The 19,233-nt window shown below is 36.6% G+C and overlaps 3 protein-coding genes across 5 annotated transcripts; 2 read left to right on the forward strand and 1 right to left on the reverse strand.

Moving 5' to 3' along the window:
- Positions 1 to 1,270: 1,270 nt before the first annotated feature.
- On the reverse strand, positions 1,271 to 4,963 carry tm2d2 (TM2 domain containing 2). Its single transcript, XM_077601652.1, has 4 exons — positions 4,476 to 4,963; positions 4,092 to 4,179; positions 3,725 to 3,840; positions 1,271 to 3,212 (listed from the first exon to the last, which is right to left on the reverse strand). The coding sequence occupies exons 1-4, from the start codon at positions 4,739 to 4,741 to the stop codon at positions 2,999 to 3,001; spliced, it is 684 nt and encodes a 227-aa protein (XP_077457778.1). The 5' UTR covers positions 4,742 to 4,963; the 3' UTR covers positions 1,271 to 2,998.
- A 522-nt stretch (positions 4,964 to 5,485) lies between these two features.
- On the forward strand, positions 5,486 to 10,547 carry lman2lb (lectin, mannose-binding 2-like b). The gene is made up of 8 exons (XM_077601238.1): positions 5,486 to 5,748; positions 6,440 to 6,558; positions 6,745 to 6,862; positions 7,029 to 7,111; positions 8,061 to 8,222; positions 8,392 to 8,503; positions 8,591 to 8,701; positions 9,129 to 10,547. Exons 1-8 carry the CDS (start codon positions 5,610 to 5,612, stop codon positions 9,269 to 9,271), a joined length of 987 nt encoding a protein of 328 aa, XP_077457364.1. The 5' UTR covers positions 5,486 to 5,609; the 3' UTR covers positions 9,272 to 10,547.
- Positions 10,548 to 10,705: 158 nt separating this feature from the next.
- Positions 10,706 to 16,783, forward strand: LOC144074685 (leukocyte surface antigen CD53-like). Of its 3 annotated transcripts, none has more exons than XM_077601240.1 (7): positions 10,706 to 11,186; positions 11,536 to 11,610; positions 11,857 to 11,967; positions 12,142 to 12,249; positions 12,512 to 12,595; positions 13,226 to 13,337; positions 16,419 to 16,783. In XM_077601240.1, exons 1-6 carry the CDS (start codon positions 10,803 to 10,805, stop codon positions 13,292 to 13,294), a joined length of 831 nt encoding a protein of 276 aa, XP_077457366.1. In that variant the 5' UTR covers positions 10,706 to 10,802; the 3' UTR covers positions 13,295 to 13,337; positions 16,419 to 16,783. The 3 variants fall into 3 exon arrangements, with proteins under 3 accessions (XP_077457366.1, XP_077457367.1, XP_077457365.1); XM_077601241.1 differs by lacking the exon at positions 16,419 to 16,783 and having other exon boundaries at positions 10,706 to 10,895; positions 10,998 to 11,186; positions 13,226 to 13,745; XM_077601239.1 differs by lacking the exon at positions 16,419 to 16,783 and having other exon boundaries at positions 13,226 to 13,745.
- The last annotated feature ends 2,450 nt before the right edge of the window (positions 16,784 to 19,233 follow it).

A 19,233-nucleotide genomic window follows, 5' to 3' on the forward strand; every position in this document is an offset into this window, starting at 1 on the left:
ACTCGGGTTGGTTCGCGGGCCGCTTTAACGTCAACTTGATTTCACGTGGGCCGGACCATTTTAGATATAATATTTAGATATTTTTTTTAATAAATGGATTAAAAGAACTGGATTAAAAGCCCTGAATATTGAGTTTTTTATAGATCTAAAACAAAGTTTATTTTAGCTTTTTTATATATATATTTTTAGATTTTACAAAATGATTTTTGGACTAAAAACACAGAAAAAAATGATTAAAAAATTACAATTATTGATTTAAAAGGGGGAAAATCAGGAAATTTAATATACATCTATACTCTTAATTTTAATTTGATCCTAAAACAGAAAGTCGGCACTCATGATTTATTTTCCCAGGCCACACAAAATGATGCGGCGGGCCAGATTTGGCCCCCGGGCCGCCACTTTGACACGTGTGCGTTAAGGCGAAAAGTCTCCAGCACCCTCGCGAACGGTGATCTACACAGCTCAGAAAGAGTGAGACGTTATCTTGGTGAGGAAGAAACCATTGAAAACTCTTGGAAGACTTTTCACCCAGTCTTTTTTCACAAAGTTTATTTGTGAAAGTTAAAAGAACTGCTTTTGTGACAGTTCTTGACTTTCAAAAGTAGGCCACTACTGATCAGGAAATTGCAGCGAATGTGCACAGCCTCTTTAATTCATACCCTTTCTAATGAGATTATGAATTATGAGTTTTCCCAGGGAAATAATGGATTTGTAGGCCGGAGAGCACATGAAATGACAGCTACTAAATATGAACATTTCTTTTGCCTCTTACATAAGGGTTCTTAACCACACTTTGGTAGAAGTGATCCATTATATGATCTCTAGTGTAATTACAGTCATAACAAAACTATCGGAAATGGAATTCCCAAGTCTGCCATGACTTGGTTTCACTGTAGCTATTATTCAGACAGCACGGGAGAAACATTGCCTGAGGTGCGCAGTCCAGTTCAAATTACTTTGTTTCTCATTACTGCAAAACATGTTAACACCTTTCACGAATTGGGTTAATGTTATGTGTTGCAGATTGATGTCATCGTCATTCCATCTAAAAATCTATCACAGGACAAAAGTACCCTAATTGCATGGTAAAATATAAACATAAAATTGTTATGGATCGGTTTCCTTCTCTTAATGAACTCACATTGAAAGGTAGTTTGCACATAAAACTATTTAATTGAGCCCTTTATGGCAGTTTGTAATGCCATTATCATTACTTTAAAGCTAATGTCTTCTTGATTATTACCTCTTTAAATGGATAGGTCCACCATATGTTTTAATCAGCTCATTTAATTTTATAAAGTTGTCCCCTTTGAGATGTATCCAGGGTCTTGTAAATACAGAAAATAATTGACATGGTCGTGGGAATGCAAACAGAAAAAGACAAAATAGGAAAGTTAAATATCAGTCATTTTCTCAGTAGAAGATTAGCTTTTTGTCAGTAAACTGAACACAGAATTATTAGATATATGGAAAGCGAGTCTGTTTTTGAGTAGTTTCAAATGGATTTCCAGTCTAGTGCAATCCGTACCAACAAATCAGAGCACGTGAAGCAAGACGCTGTGATGCATTATGAGGGGTGGCGACAGCAAATCTTTTTAAATATTTTAACTCTGATTGAACACAAACTCAGGATATTTGGGGTCTATTTATGTACATTTGTAAAGAGCTACATACATCTTAGCTTGAAACTTTGAGTCAACATCCACTGATGAACAGATAGCGAGTTTACTCAGTATATTTACATACATTCTGCAACAATATATTTTCTAATGATAAATAAGACAACAGATTGAACTGTATTAGAGAAATATGGTTAAATTTTAAATTATTATTATAGCTGATTCAACCACAACAACATCATGCAATTGTGTAACAAGCAAATCTTTCCAAAAAATAACATTCATAAAACCGGTCAGGTACAAGAGAAAAAAATGTACAGTATCTTCCAAGGGTGTACATAGAGGTCATAACAGTGTTTTCTATTAAAACAAAAAGCAAAATTACTCAGCATTCAAGATACATGTGTCCAAGGAACGAAAAGAAGTACATGGATTTAAAAAAAGGCTGAATTTGAACAATTCAGAAAGAGAAGTTGGCAATTTTCAGTCTCAGGCTAAATCAAGCTATTTAAATTGTAAAGTTGGCTACTTGAAGTATTTTACCCAGGTGTTTTTTTCTATCTCTGAGCAACATTATTTGTGGTTTCATTTAAAGATGTGAAATTTCAATGTCAAACATTTTTCAGGCGTCTACGGTTTGAAGGCTGACCAACATGCATCTTGTAGCAATGAAAATCAATATACTTGTAGAAACTGGTGCAGTTGAAGGCCTTTTTTACTTTCCTGGAAATTAAATGGAATTCAACATCTTGCAACATAATATGGAGATCTATGCTATGCTTGAAAAGCACAACTTTACAATTTATTAAGTCAGTGTACCAGAAATGATTGACATATTTACAAGTTAAATATTTTGAATTCAGGATAAATTCAAAAAGAGTTGTTTTCTAACTACAGTATACCAATTCTTTTTTGTAAGAAAATTCCATGTCATACATACAATATTATAATGTTTTTTTAACCATGTCAATGCTGAATAATTTTGTGTTAAGTTGAGGAGAACCTAAAGTTACCTTTTTAAAGTTCTACAAACCATACAGAAAATATAAATGGGAAATGTCCAACTGAACCAAGAACTCCAAACGTATTACATTTGCTACATGAGTTTTTTAGCCCTCAAAATGAGCAATGTATTATCTGTTCCCCCAAAAAACTTTATACAATCAGATACATGTATTGCACAGATACTCAACAAGAAAAATAATCTTTGAGCAATGACCTGATGTACCAAAAAAATGATACAAATTTATGAAGTTTTATTTACATTTTTGTTTGTTTCTGAAGGACCACTAAAGCCTTCAAGTTCAAAGAATTTGAATTTTCAGTCAATTATTTAGTGGTTTGGGTTTTACAGAGTTAAGGCATTCCTCTTCTGGTCAGTAGTATGTGCACCAGTTACTATAATCACTGGGCATCAGGCCCCCAGTAATAAGCAGGATCAAGTCAACAAACCACCAGATTCCCAGGCCTCCAAGTGTGAGCAACTTTCCGACTGCTGTCCCTGTGTGTCCCAGGCAGAAACGATCAACACCGAAACATCCAAGGAAGAAAGAGTACAGTAGAGTGGTGATGAAATAGTGTCCAGTATATCTGTGGAAACGACAAATGCCATTTAGAAAATGCCTCCACAGCCCACAAAAGGTCTAGCATTGTATGTTAGTTAGTATGTTAAAGTGCTGCGACTGAAGACAAGATGAGTTCAACCAAAACAAAGTGAAAACGGAGTTAAGTGCTCGATACTTTTGCCAATACTGCCTTCTAGTGGTAAAAAATACAAAAACATAAATGGCAGTCTCGGAAGCACCTTTATACATGACTGACTACCTTTGATGAACAATAAAACAATGTATGGCCACTGAAGCATCTTTTCTTCTCAAGTATTACTCAGAATAGTCCAATTTATAGTTAATGTTTGTGGATTTCATTCATCTATGCAAATCTGTTTTTTTAACTCCATCTATCAATTTAATCAAAGAAAAAAAATGTTGTAGACATTCAACAGTATCATGAATGCCCAAACACTTTTTGGCTGGACCGAAACATGACATTGTCCAACTTTTCCATTTAAAAGTATAGTTGCACTTGTTTGTCCACCATCTTACTTGATGCAGGGTACACGCCCTCTCAGGAATTCTCTGGGTCCAGCGCATTCAATGTCATCGAGTGCAGTGCAGACAACTGGCGTGTGGTTGACTTCTTTGTCAGTCTGGCCTCCCCACTATGAATAAAAACATTGAATCAGGAGCTTGTTGATTCACAGCAGATTTATGGCTGGTTGTTCATTGGCTATAGTTATTAAGCAGGCATGTTCTATAAATTTGGAAAATTAGCTCTTACAGTCATCACAAAATAGACTGGTGTCATTTTCTCACTGGAATGGCAAGAAAAACGTGACATTCTTGAGAGAAGTAATATATACAAACCTGTGACCTCAACTATACTATATGGCTTACGACAAGGTAAACTTACCCCTACACAACCGTGGCCCATCTCCAAAAAAGCGCTGTTATTCCCAGCATGATCTACTGGATCCTGACAGTAGATGAACTCCTCTGGCCTGGTGAGTAAAAAAAACATGGAATTATATTGTGAGGACTGAAACCCTCGTGAGGAGAAGCGGTTCAGAAAATGAATGGAAAAAAAATAGGTACTGAAACGCCACAATGTTTAATCTCTTGGAAAATAAATCATAATTTTGACTTGACAATTTCTCCCCCAGAAAAGAACGATGAGATTTTCAAATAGCTTACTATACATGATTATAAAGACTAATTAGAGAGAAATTGTGTCATCGCCTTGCCTTGCTAACGTTAGCCGTGTTGTTAGCATATTCGCACGATCGAAGCTACTTACAAATAACTGCAGAGGACGACCGGTGATAGAGCGTTGTACTCAAACACTTCTGTATAATTCATATTTTCATCTGGAACATCATATTTGACCGTTTCTGGCGGCTGCTCAGAGAACGGCAGGACTGTCGAACCAGAACCAGGTATAGCGGTAGCTGCTTCAGTGGCCGACGAGTTTTGGGAATGGATTCCATCCAAACATTGTAAAAAAATGACAGTAAGTAACAAAAGAAACTGTCCGCAGAGCAAGATGTAGCTTACGGAAATCATTATCGTCGTCAGAGCAAAACATCACCCCGGATTACAATTTCAGACAGGGCAAAAGACACCATCTTTAGCAAGTTAGACAGTTTTAGTGTTGCCGTGTAATATTTGCTGTTCCGCCCTTAAGCAACACGGGAATTGTAGTTCTCAGAAAAGGTTAGAATGTCATCGCAACAAACACAATATACTGTTATATTAGTACGTATTATATTGTATTATATAGTATAGTATTGAATCATTAATTGTATCATTTATGTATATTATTAAACGTAAAATAAACGGATGTCAATGGAAATAACGGTTTCATGGTGCACATTTCAACGTGCAATTTAGGAAGTTAATTCATCCAGTTTCTCTACCGTTTATGATCACAAGGTTCGCGGGGGTGCTGGAACCTATCCCAGCTGACTTTTGGCACCAGGCAATCGCAATTTAGGCAATTTAATGTCAAAAACATGCAAATTCACCTCTCTTGGAAACGATTCTAAATACATCAAATAGAAAAAGAAATATACTCCATCAAAATTACTATTTATTTAATTGATAACCGGTTTGGATTATGTGAATGTGGAATATATTAATTTCCATTAGTATAATAGCATGGGAGGAGAGTTTGAGCTGCAAAACACATGAGAACGTTGTATTATTAACCCCGTTACGTATACACTTGTTTCTATTTTGGGTGCCAAACATCTTAAGATGCAGAAACATTCCAGTCCGATAGACGGCGATAATTCGCACTAACGTTTTACTTCCACTAAAGAAGAAGTGGAAAGTCCACATACTACAACTACATACACGTACATTCATAGATCGCTTCCTCCGTCGCAAATCAAAACATCATCTCTCTGACGTTGAATGAACTACTAACTCGATGTATCTTTTAAAAAACACTTGTCAATTAATATGTTTGTTGACTTTACTTCGCACTCCAAGCCTGTCGAGGGCCGAAGACAAGGAATTTTTGGAGGAGTTTTTTAAACGGGAATATTCATTGGCCAAGCCTTATTCTGGTGAGTTTACTCCACTACTAAACAAACAGGTGTAAGGTGTACCGATCACCTGTCGCGATTTATTCAGTTTAATACTACTGACTAGGGAAAAACATCTTAAACTAGTATGGAAGACTTTTGCGATGAGAAGTGATTGAATAACCGGATTGTACATTAAAAAAAACTGGCTAGATTGGTCCCTGCTTTGTTTAAAGGTCAATTCAGGGTCAAGCAAGTCTTTGATTTAGGCTAAACTTATGTTCTCTGAACTGGTTTGCTTGTTGTACTTTGTTTTACTGGAAAAGTCGCATATTTCAAGTCAACAGCCTGTTCTCGTAAAGGGCAACTATGAGCAGCCTTCTTTATTTTTTTAATATTTTTTCCCCAATACATTGTCTTAAATTTTGTTTTGTTTTAATTGAATCATTTAGGAATACCAATAAATAATACTTGGTCACGCACAGAGGTTTCAGTCTTATTTTCATGCAAAGTGAATCTTTTGCCATTTAATCGATGGCGTTAACAAACAAAAAAATCAATTCCAATAATGTTTGTTAGGATGTGACAACCCCTTTGTATGATCTGAGGGTGGCACTTGGAGTCTTTTTCCAGGCCAAAACAAATTACGGACACATCTCAATAATTTGTAGGTACAGTTGTCTGCGAGTCAGCTGTTTTTATTCATCCTCTACTCTATATCTTTTCCTTGCAGGTTTAGGCTTCTCAAACTCTCCAACATGGGATCTGATGGGTACCGCTATGTTAACAACTGATTATCTGAGGCTCACGCCGGACCAGCCGGCCAGACAGGGAGCTGTCTGGAGTCGAGTTGTAAGTGTGCTTCACCGACTCTGAAATAATTAGCATACAGTGGCAGCCTTATATTAGATTTCAAACATGTGTATCAAGCGAAAAGACAGAGAAGTATAGTACCCTGTTTCAAAAAACTTTGTAATCAATGACTTCAATTTTTGTGAGTAACATGACTAACTTGCTCCTTTTTTGTTGTCTCAATAGCCTTTGGTGTTAAGTCAATGGGAGCTCAAGGTGCACTTTAAAATCCACGGGCAAGCAAGGAGTTACATGAGTGGCGATGGTCTTGCCATCTGGTTAACCAAAGATCGCATGCAGGATGGTAAGAGATGAACAATATATTCACCTACAAAACTGCCTATTTATACACGATTGGTGTTTGTAGTTGTGAGGATGATGCAGCAGATTTGTTTTTTTACTACCAGAAAGGTATAAGTGGTTTTTTTGACTTTTTTCTCTGAAAATAAACTGTGCCTATTTGCTTTCAGGGCCTGTTTTTGGGAGCAAAAACGAGTTCATTGGTCTGGGAATATTTGTGGATACTTATCTCAATTCTCACAAGAAGGCGGATGTGAGTACTTCTCATTCATTCCTTATCATATCAATAAATGTGGAGATCACAAAACATTAAGTTTTTTGTTAAAAAAAAAACATTTTGTAGTTGCAAATTTTGTACACATTTGTTCTGGAGTCCTAAGTACAAATGCACAATAATGTATTTCTTAATATTTCCAAAGATATATTACTTTAATGATGTTGACATATTTACAAGATAATATGTTCTGTACTCACCAGTATGTTCATAAGGTTTTGTTTTTCCTCTAACAAGCCCGCATGAAAGTTTTCAATTGAATAGTAATTGATTTTCCCCAAAACCAGAGAACTTGAGAAATGCGAAAAAACAAACAAACAAACAAACAATCATTGCAGTATTATGATGCGTGTCAGTCAGCAGTTCCAGCTCAGAAATACCACTTAGGCTGGCTGCTTGGGATCATTCGCAGATCCACAGATGTTTAAACCTTTCAAAAACTGTTCCCGAGTCAGTGATCATTTATTTAAAAGGAACATGAGAATATACTTCAACTTTATTGGTGAGTGATGCACAACATCACTTTCGCTTCTGTTCAAGGAATAAATTCAGCAGAATCTAAGACTTTTAGTTCCTTTATTTATAATTATGTACTTCTTCTCTGGGCTTATTGCCTTTCTGCAGACAAAAAAGTTCAACTCTTAGGTAGTGACATAAACAATTAATTCTTCGGTGACATGATGCCAACGTTTTTGTTCAAACACTAAGGTCAAAATAAGAATGAATCCTTAATGTGTTGTGCCTGTGTTCATATCGGTAATACTGTGCCCAAAACTCAGTATAGTGACACAATGGGTCCAATTGACCCAATTTGGTTGCATCATTGCTGTTTTTGGCAAACGAGCATACCATGAGGTTACTTCTTGAGGTGTTTTAATCTAAAGACTCAGTTTCAGTTTGACATAGCCCATCTCTTCCTTACTTACAGAGGGCCTTCCCTTATATATCCGTGATGTTAGGGAATGGGACCCTTTCTTATGACCACAATCGTGATGGAATACCCACTGAGCTTGGAGGCTGCCCAGCACTGGCTCGTAATGCAAAACATGAGACATTTCTTCTCATCCGATACTCCAAAAACACATTGATGGTAGGTTATCCTTTTGTAGAACAGTTTTATAGATATATTCTCATATGCATAATGAATATTCATTCTCAAAGTACATTCATTTCAAAATTAAAAATGAAGCCAACCTGTTCCTTTCCTCATCATCACTTGTCCATGATTCCTACAGAAGATTCCCTTTCTCCCCGTATAGGTTATGTTTGATGAGGGCCAACAGACGTGGAAAGACTGCACCAGTATCCGAGGTCTACATTTGCCTCGGGGATATTACCTGGGGGCCTCGTCTGCCACTGGAGACCTCTCGGGTATATAGGGAGAAAAAAATGAAATAATGAAAATATACTGAACCCCCATAGAATTAGTTCTAGCTGTTGACATGCCTCTTGCTACAGATAACCATGACATCATCTCAATGAAGTTGTATGAACTGACTGTGGAGGATGAGGATGAACCCCGTGAGGAGCCGTCCATCCCTAGGGTTGATGACATGGGGCAATTCCAAGGTAGAAAAATCAAGCTTTGCTCTGTCCCAAATTAGCTTTTTATACAGCGTGATTATCCTGTAAAAAAAGAAAAAAAAGTGTAGTCTATCTACTGTTCAATTAAATTGAATTGAATGCTTTTATTGTCATTATAGAAGTATAATGAGATTTAAATTCAGTATGTAGATCCATGTACAGCACTAGAGGTCCAATCGAATTTGACTCGGAGAAGATGGCAGTGAAAAATTTATCATTTGCTGCCAGCCCTCCCAATCAACATATACTGGACGTCTAGTGCCGTCAATGGCATTAAAAAATGAAAATGTTGTTAATATGGTACTAGAAGGAACAAGAACAAAATATGTAAAGTTACATTAACAAATACAAGTAAAACAACTCATTGCCCCTGCTACAATAAGTCCGATAAGTAGTCTAATTTTCTCTGCAGTGGAAATTGAAGCGGAGCAGATGAGTGCGGTCCAGATGTTCTTCGGCCTTCTGGTCGCCATCTTGGGCCTGGCTGTGCTTGCAGTGGTTGGTTTGGTTTTGTATGGACGCTGGAAGCAGAACAAACGCAAACGTTTCTATTGATAACAATTTTAAGCGCAAATGGTGGAGAGAATCCACAATACAAAACAGCCATAAGTTTACGATCTAATGAAAAATGACTCAACACTGTAGCTATTAACGGGTGACAGACAGCTGAAATAGTGAGCAACCTGTGTGAAAAGAATTATTGCGAATTGCAAGGACATAGAGCTACTTAATTGTAGAAAATAACATTGATAGCACTGACACTGTGATATAAGGTGTGGTGGCATTTCCAACTTTAGAAATATGCAAAACGAAGAATCACCGCCAGTAGCCAGTGGATGTCGCTGTAATCAAATCTTTGTAACATGTTAGGTGTTTTCTTCAAAGAAATTAATTGTCATAGAAAATTGATGCACTTAGTGTTTGTGCATCCAGAAGATTTTTTGTTAAAATGCACTGATATAAAGCTTGAGTCATGCTCAAACCACATTTAATTAGAGTTGAATCATAAAATATTGTCATTTTCATTGTGACGCAAGAAGAGTTTGGTGGCACAACTTAAATGTTTGTTTAAAACGAAACATGTTTACACACAAATATAGATGACTCAGGCTTTTTTGGTTATCATGACACGTTAATCAAAAACCAGAGGCACCCTTTCGAATGTATTTTGTTACTGTGACTGCTGTGCTTTGGTGTGGCTGCTAAAGATGAGCCATTGTTGCACTGGGGAAATGCCTATTTGCTTAGGACTGCACACACCACAAATATATCACAAGCAATTGTAGATGTATTTTGTCTTTCAATGGCTACTTCAAATATGGACAGAATCTGCCTCTTTTTAAAGGACTGTTGGTGCTTTTGTGTACCTATCTTAGTTGAAATTGTACATCAGAACAAGAAATGTATAATTTTTTTTAATGGGATCAGACGGGAGGATCGAGGGTTGATGTTGAAGTTGTGTGCAAGTTACCAGACGTATGGCTTTGCACTCTTCAAACACATATGGACAAGTGCAATCATTTGCATTCATGAAGTTCCCCTGGGAAACTGCAACCCATTTCTGCACCATTATCCCCCAATCCATACGGTTAATGAGAAGCAATACCTGCTTGATTCTAGAGTCAGTGGGAATCAATGATTTTGTTAGTGTTCTGTGGGAACTAAACACCTTTTAGGTATTAAATCTCATTAGTATTTCTATTGTCAATTCAATATTGTAGTCTTCTTGTAACTACTACACGGCCAATCTTATGTCCTCCTTGTACATGACACTGTTTAATCTCTGCCATGTCAAATGTTTAGCAATAATAAAGAAAGCAGAACATCTTTAGCTCAATCTCTTTTCATCCCTTGTTTACAGTCCATATAATTGTCTAATTGAACAATGAAACTGCTTTCAATGTGGCCTTGCATGGAATTGAGCCCATAAACACCACCCATAATGTTGAAATAAATTCCAAATAGGTCACATGCTCATTGTGCTTGTGGTTTGCTGTCACCATATCAAACACCTTTGTGGTGTAAACACTGTTCACCAAAAGGAGCACTCTTATTTTGTCAAACAGACCTCTACAGGTCTACGTTAATGCAAGGCGTTTGTGATTCCATAGCAAAAATGGATCGCTCCTGTATAAATTGTTTGAAAAACCTGATAGTATTTCTTAACTTCCTGTGCTGGGTGAGTACTAAAAATGGCAAATTCTTCTCTAATAGACTGAATTTGAAACCAAAATGGGGTAATCACAATAATAACATGTCTTGTTTTCCGTCTTTGTTTCAGTTATGTGGTGCGTTCGTGGTTGCCTTTGGGGTATTTCAGGTCATACACTCAAAGTTTGAGTCTCTGGTCCCAACTTTCTGGCCCATCTACCCTGCCAACACCTTGGTGGTCACTGGTACAATTGTTACCTGCGTCTGTTATCTGGGTGTTCTCGGAGCAATGAAGGAGAATCGCTGCCTTCTTATTACTGTGAGTCTGAATACATAGATTTGCAAGTCACAATGATAATCACACTACCTGTCCATAGTCAATTGACCACTCACACCCATTGACATCCAAATCGAACGTGACATCTTATCATGACTTTGAGCAAGGCATTAAATCCACAATCCAACAATTCATCAGTGAGAGAAAAAGTAAATATAATTGTGATATCTGAAACTCTCTGAAGCTTAACTAAACATACCGGTGCTCCATGTACTTGAATATTGTGATATTGATCATTTTGTGACATTTTTAATGTTAGACCCCATATACATACATATAAAACAGCTCGTTTTGATTCATTTATATGAAAATGTTATTTCCTCCTTTACAGTTTTTCACCCTTCTCTTCATCCTGATGTTGGTAGAGTTGGCCATTGCCTGTGTGTTCCTGGTTTATGGCAGACTGGTAGTAAAGATTTTATACTTCACTTTTAAAAACAATGACACCAACAGCTTGATGTATTAATTCATTAATTAATAATTAATTACCATGGACAGCTAAATCAGACACACATCATTCATTTTATTTTTCTGCTGCTAAAGATCCACAATACAGTTAGGTAGCATGTTTGTTTCTCATGCTGGCGCCTGACAGTCTATTCAATGTCTAAGTGACACAGCAAACAACAAAATGTCTATGTATGTTGTGCAGATTGACACATTTTTTGAGAAAGACCTGAGTCAAAGTTTGCAGATCTACCTATTGTCCGGTCATGGAGAGAACCAGATCATTAAAGATGATTTTGATGCCGTCCAGCACCTGGTAAATGATGAACTCAATATATTCACATAATGAAACATTTTAATAGACAGTAGTTGGAAACATGTTCTGAAGACACCGGAATGTTGAAATACAGTACTTTAGTATATGGATAAAGTGGATCAATTGTGTTGTTTCGCAATCGATTCTGACTTTTTTTTCCTCCCTACTGTTCAGTTTAGGTGTTGTGGAGTAAATGGCGAGAAAGACTGGTTGGGTAAAGTTCCTATCTCCTGTTGTGTCCAGGATCCCTGCAACTCTCTCAACCACAGCAACTGGCAAGAGGTTAGTCACTCTCAAAGGTATTTTTTAATTCATTTAAATCATCTACATTCCAGAATTCCATAAAATCCACTAAAAAACATGATGATGCTTTTCATTAGACATGCTTAACGACGGGATAATGGTACATAAAACCATTCATGCCAGAATTAGCAACCACATAGCTTAAAAAAGGATCATCTACTATTAACAGGTGGTTTGTTCTAATGGCAGGTTCCGCCCTACACATTAGTAACATTGCTTTTGCTCTCACCTTTTATTTCAGGGCTGTCACTTGAAACTGAGAAACTGGTTTGCTGGGAATTATCGGAGCACCGGGGCAGGCGTTGTCACGCTCTTCATCATCCAGGTCAAGTGACTTAAGATCTATATTTACAGCTAGAAATTCCGCCTATTGTCAAAGAAAAAGAGAACGTGCTGGACTCAGCGGAGATTAGAGTTCACATCATTGTCATTGTACAAAGTCAATGAAGTCCAGCATCTTAATAGTAGCCTGATTTTATTTAGTGTGCTGGTAACAACAAAATATCGAAGATGCTCATGTCAATATCGCTTAACTGTGTCATTTTACTGTATGTTGTTAAATGGATTAACTGTTGAGTCTTACACGGTAGTTGTAAAAAGAGATCCATTTTCTCATTATGAATACATTACATTTGTCTTACTTGAATTACAAAAACTAGTTGCATTTTCATCATATTAATCTTTTTTTTTTTTAATTTTGGACTACACGCCTCTGATTTTTCTCCCCCATTTTGAATCCTGCGTCCTCCAGTCCAGTATATCTTATACATATTAAATAAACAATATAAATAAAATAAACAAATTTATAGACCAGTGTCTTATATATATATAAATATACCGTTTTCATGTAAAACGTGATGGGTGCTGTTTATATTAAACTAATAGTTTTAAAAAATTGGGTAATTTTGTTTTTTGTTGAATTAATTGAGGGTCTTGTGTTTCATTTTTTTTGCAGTTTGCTTGTCTATGCTTCAACATCCCCCTGTTTTGCCACTTTTGTCGAAATGGACTGGGCTACTCATGAAAGGACAGTACTAAAGTCACAGTGACCCTCTGCTTCTTATCAAGTTAGTCATAATATATTTATTTTTTCCCCAAAATGTATTGAGAATAGTTGACAACACCAGTCACTAATATATTGCATTCAGACACTTTTTATTATTATGGTAGGAAGCATTCAAAAATCATTATTTCTTTATTTAAATGTATATTTTATCTTATTGTATGGTTTGTTCTTTTTCATCTGTAATTTTTTATTAATTCCCCCTAATCTCTACTTTACCATACTTAGCTATTTATGCGTTTGTATGCTGTAACAAATATTATTTCAGTATAGATTTTTAATCAATAAACAAAATAATGATTTTATTTGTTTCAGTAGTACAATATGTATTCTATTATATTTTAAAGTATATATTTGAGGTGACATTCAGATGTTTTGCTGTTCCTTGCATTATTTTATATAAGGACCAAGTTAAAAATATATATAAAATTAAATAAATTTAAAAAAAACAAGCAGTTTTGATAAAGCAAATATTTTACCAAAGGTTGAAAATGTTTGTTGCAACGCCTGTTTTCTATGTTTGTCAATATGAGATGTCATAAACAACCTTCACTTACTCATCAGTGTTCTGTTGATATATTCAAAATCAGCAATCATCTGAAGAAAAACATCCGGGGCAGGTAATCAAGATAAATACTATTCAAAGATTTTAGTGCATCTTTAAAAGGAAGACCTTTGAGTATGTTGCATTTACAAAGGTAAATACAAACCAAGTTGATAAACACAAATTCATAGAAGCTCTATCTATCATTGTCCAAGTGCTCACAAAACTTTTAATCCAACTTGCCCTTGGCTAAATTTCAAATTCAGTCGGTGTCACAGGTCTACTTCTTTGTATTTCAAAGTAATATTTTATTGTCATCTTATCTTGGCACATCTTAGCTGTCCTCTGCGCGTCTCTGGCCCTTTGTGCCATCCATTTTCAATGTATAATAAAAACGGGTCAACCAGGTAAGTGGGTCATTTCACAGCACAAGTTTCGATTCCCTCTGGCTGCGCCACATGGTCACGTATTCTCCACTGCCAGGAAATCAGACATGTGGCGACAAGGCACGTTTTTCTGCAGGGACTCAATCAAAGTACCAACTGACCTGTTCGTTCTCTCTCGCAAAGTGGCCCCAAATTTTATGTTCAATAACCCATCCATATACATCAGTCTGTCTTTTGCACTCTGGCTTGCATCAGTTCATCTGCTCTTTTGTCTCTCTTTTGTTTTGATTATTGTAAAGCATTTGGCAGCTGTGTTGCACTAGCAAGTACATAAATTCCCCTCATGACAAAATGTTAACGTCAGGAATTCCACTGTGTGCAATATAGTGCAGAACGTTCGATATGTGCTGCATGTAATTAGTAGGGCTGCATCATAAGTGGGCTCCAATCATCTTTTAGACTTTCCCCGATAGTGAATGTACAGCAGAGCTGCTCGCTCTTATTCTAAATAGCCAAAAGACCATTTAAAATGGATGTAAAATAATATGTACTGTTTGCTAAACACTGGATGAAAACAGTCCTAAATGAGTGGCTGGGCGGAGTCTTTGCAGCTCTATGCATGATAAATTAGGAAAGCATTGAAATGATAAACTATGGTTACTTCATGACCGCATTGGGACTCTTAGGGATTTTTTTATATTTGACTTTATGGGAATTCACAGGGATAGGAGAAAGTGAAAATGGGAATGTACTGTAAATCTAACAGTTAAAAGCGGCTTTTGCTGCTGCTGCGAAAACGGATAGTTTGTGGCAGTAGCTAAGAAAGCAAGATTATAACATAATAGCGATATAATAGAGGTCATTTTGATTCTATTATTTGTCCCATGAAGGAAAAATGTTACACTTCTGAGCACATTTCCGTTGTTTTTGATTCCCTGCGGCACAAATTCCTAAAGACACTACAGTAAATCTAGAGAAAATATCCACCCAGAAACAATCCGCTATCAGTTTTAATTGGAAAAGCCCCTGATCGCAGAACTGTATGGCAATGTGCTAGCATGTCAGCCATTATCCGCAAGTCAAATAATTAAATCCTTGCACTTGCTGGTGGCATTTTGCTTCCAGACATTTGCCCAGATGTAATTAAATTCTTTTCACTGGGATGAAGCTCAAAGTACTGGTGATGGACATCTGTGACATCAGTTGGCCTGTCAGATTAGCATGAATGTGAGATGCTAAACTGAGTTTCCTTTATGAATCCTTGGTCTCCCCAGAGAGTGTTAATGAGCAAAAATCCACAAATTGGACGACCGGCAGACACATAGGCAACCTTTATATAGCACACAGAGGACAATTCCGATCGATAGTCCACTCTAGATTGCTAAAAGGCATACCCTTTGAAGAATTAGTTCAAAATACATATAAAAAGTGATTTTCTTCTCGTAAGAGTACACTAATCACTTGCTAAACATTCTTACATACAATTTGAAATGGCGAGAATAAAAAGTACAGCAGAGTAAAGAACGGGGGAAGAAAAAAATAAACATTATAGTCCGTACTATGCCTGTCATTTTTACACATTTCATATTTAAACTAAAAGCAATAAAACATTGACCTTTTGAAATGTATTGGGCAAGTACAGCTATGGTGTCATTCTTTCCCCTATTGTCAGAAATACAGAAAAAGGTTTAAAGACGTAATGCCATGTCTATTTTTGCAGTGATTTTCAAATGTGTTTGGACAGTGATGGTGTGCAAAGTGATTGTGCGTCACCTCTTCGTCAGACATCTAAAAACAGCTACAAAGCCCTTATGACCACTGACAGCTCCACAGACAGCCAAATATTACACCTCAACTGCGATGTCAAATGTAAAAAATTTACACCTTCACACAGTAGGCTTAAACTTCTTAAGAATTAATGCATGACCTCAATGTCACCCGTTTTCAAAAATCTTGAAATGTTCTCCATTCAAGGTGTTTTGGAATTGATGCTTTTGAGTTGTATTTAAGAATAGAAAAAATATATATACTAATCTCCCCAAAAGACAGCCCCTTCGCGACATTTTAAGAACTATCACTAATGAGATTGCATATATGTTTCCTTGAAATTGAAATATTATGCCATCGTGTCATTTTCTGTCTGTTTCTCTTCCAGTAATCCTCAGCATTTCCTCAGCTACTCTCCTCCGGCGAGCTGCAACACGACAGCATGTTATTTAGGTCAAGATCATCCATTGCACGTTTCCTAGGACGATCAGCACGCTCACTGGAGGTGTACCGAATTTATTTGACAAATATAAGACAAGCAGTGCAGTTGAACTAGTAACATTGAAAATAGGAATCATGTTGTGGTACAAGTTTGACATTTTCAGTGACTTAACCTGATTATAGAACCTGGGTAGTACTAATGTTTGCATCTCTGTGGATTGCCATACACACATTTGCACTCTCTTTTGCATACATTTAAACTGAAGGGCTTCTAATCATGGGTGTCTCATATCAGGGGCGGTGTCCAAAATGTCCAAACAGATCCATCTTATTATATTATGTTCTCTTAAACATTGTCCTTGTTCAAACCATAACACCAACCTATCATATGATTTAGTCTTTCATCATTATTGTCCAGAAAATAATAGTGTGGTGTGTTTGAGAAGACAAAGACTCTAGCGCTTGTTTCTAATTGGCCACATATGATTGATTTATGGAGATTGGATTGGAGCTCATCTCCTTGACTGAGGTCACTATTGTTATAATTAAAACAAAATAGAATAATGAATAAAAAATAAAGCAAAATTATTTTATTTTTTACATTTTTATTCAAATAAACGGACTTCTAACCATCAATTCCCTCTGGCCTGGGGTAGTGCATTTAGCTTCCGGTACTTCTAAACAAATGCTTTTAAAGAAAAAAAAGTAAATAAATAAATCAGTTTTCTCAATATTCGTGATGGGAACAAAACTTCAGTATGCAAACCTTGATGTGAAAGTTTGTGAGGTGGGAGTTTACGTATAAATCATGAAGAAAATGTATTTTTTGGCTGGCTAAATACACACATTTCATCAAGAAGGTGTCATCACACTTTGATATTGTACGACAAGTGTCTGCTTTATGCTGATAAATGGTCAGAGTGACCCAGACTCAGCTGAACAGAATGAAAAATTTTACTAAATTCTGAAAGTCAAGAGTCTACGTTTGTTCCAGTGTTCTGGGACATCTGTAGTGAGAGTGTTTATGAAATCCTGTGTACTCTGAATGATATCATTGAATTTATTGCAATTACATCATTTCAATCAATTCATTTGCTATGCTATTAATCCTGTCTTGGTTCATCCACTCAACACAAGGTCACTCCCAAATTTCAAGCCCACAAATATATGAACATTGACCACTTTAAGATTTTTCCTTTATGTACCACTATAACGTGTTTTAAATTATTGTGTCAAAACTTTAAATCATAAATCATATTTAACATCCAGCCAATACAGATTTCATCATTTCCAGGCCGAGACCAAAATATCAATAATTAGAAGGTCGTTTTCTCCAAATTTTTACCAATATTAAGCTTAGCACAAAATACGCGTGTGTAATATTTGAGGTTATAGAAAAATTCATTCATTCATTTTCTGAACCGCTTATCCTCACAAGGGTCGCGGGGTTAAAGGAAAATGTTCACTTCAAATAAATCATAATGAAATATAAAAAAATACTGCAACTAGGTTTAAAAAAAATCCACTCTAGCTTGGTTTCAATCCTCACCCAGCAATTGAGATTTTAACCCAGAAATTATTGCTGTGTATGTGAGGCTAACGATTTGCTCACGATGCCGCCATCTCAGCCAATGAGTGATTTAAACTTTCACATTACAGAGGTCAATTTACTGTCAATGTGATCTGCACTCTCATTGACTCACGTGTTTTATACGTGCCTCAGGCAGTGCCAAACATGCTGTGTGTGTATATTTTAACTGTAGCTGCGTGCACACCAGTTAAATCCATCCCCATCTTGTGGGGCATAAGTCACCACTTCTTATAATGGCTCAGCATTTTCGGTAAGAATAAACATATTTGAGTGTGAGCGTACATGCTCGGTAATAACAAATGGTGAGTACTAAGATATGACTGCCACGTTGAAACAGAGGAAAACAGATGGGTGCTTAAATATTCATACAGTCGATTTGTTTTTATGCTTGCTGACTGGCCACCCATGCTGGAGGGGAAGAGTGAAAATAAAGCAGCAGTGAGAAGTGGAAAAGAATTGAGAAAAGATGAAATCATAGCAGGGGTTTAGAATGAGACTCGTGCTTTCTTGTGCACATTTCTACAAGTTATTGAGAGTAATCCTAATTCTGGATAGGTTCAGTGTCTGCTTTCTGGATCTGAGGATGGCGGTTTACCATATAGCATCATTGACATGTCAATGAAAGCATAATGGATGTGCAACCTTACCCAAATTAATTATTTAATAACAGCAGCAGCAAGCAACTTCTTGGAACTTTATATACTGAGTTACTTTTTCATTTGGAATTCTGTTGTGTACTGAATGTTGCGTTCTATGTAACCATGACTTGAAATTTCATATTTGCAATACTTTTCAAAAATATTGCCATGTAGAAAGGGAATTTAAATGTGAGTTTGTTAGTTTGTGCATTCATTTTCTGTACTACCACTTGGGTGCCAGGGGGTGCTGGAGCCTATCCCAGTCAACTATGGGCACAAGGAGACAACAGCCGTGTTTTTAATCACATATTATAGATTCTCTATAATACGTGATGAAAATCAAGTAATCTAAGATAAGAATGAAAAGTGCACCGTTTTATATAGTTAACGAAATGCGTCATTGGGCGTACGTCAGGGAAGGAATGAAACTCGTAAATCAAGGTATGCCGTTGTTTTGCATCTTCTTGACTTGCGCCTCTGTGCCCACGCCAAACCTGCGCACGTGTGTGCAAGGTGGGCGGGTTCCTCGACCA

Source organism: Stigmatopora argus, chromosome 5, assembly GCF_051989625.1.
Source record: "Stigmatopora argus isolate UIUO_Sarg chromosome 5, RoL_Sarg_1.0, whole genome shotgun sequence".
NCBI lineage: Eukaryota > Metazoa > Chordata > Actinopteri > Syngnathiformes > Syngnathidae > Stigmatopora > Stigmatopora argus.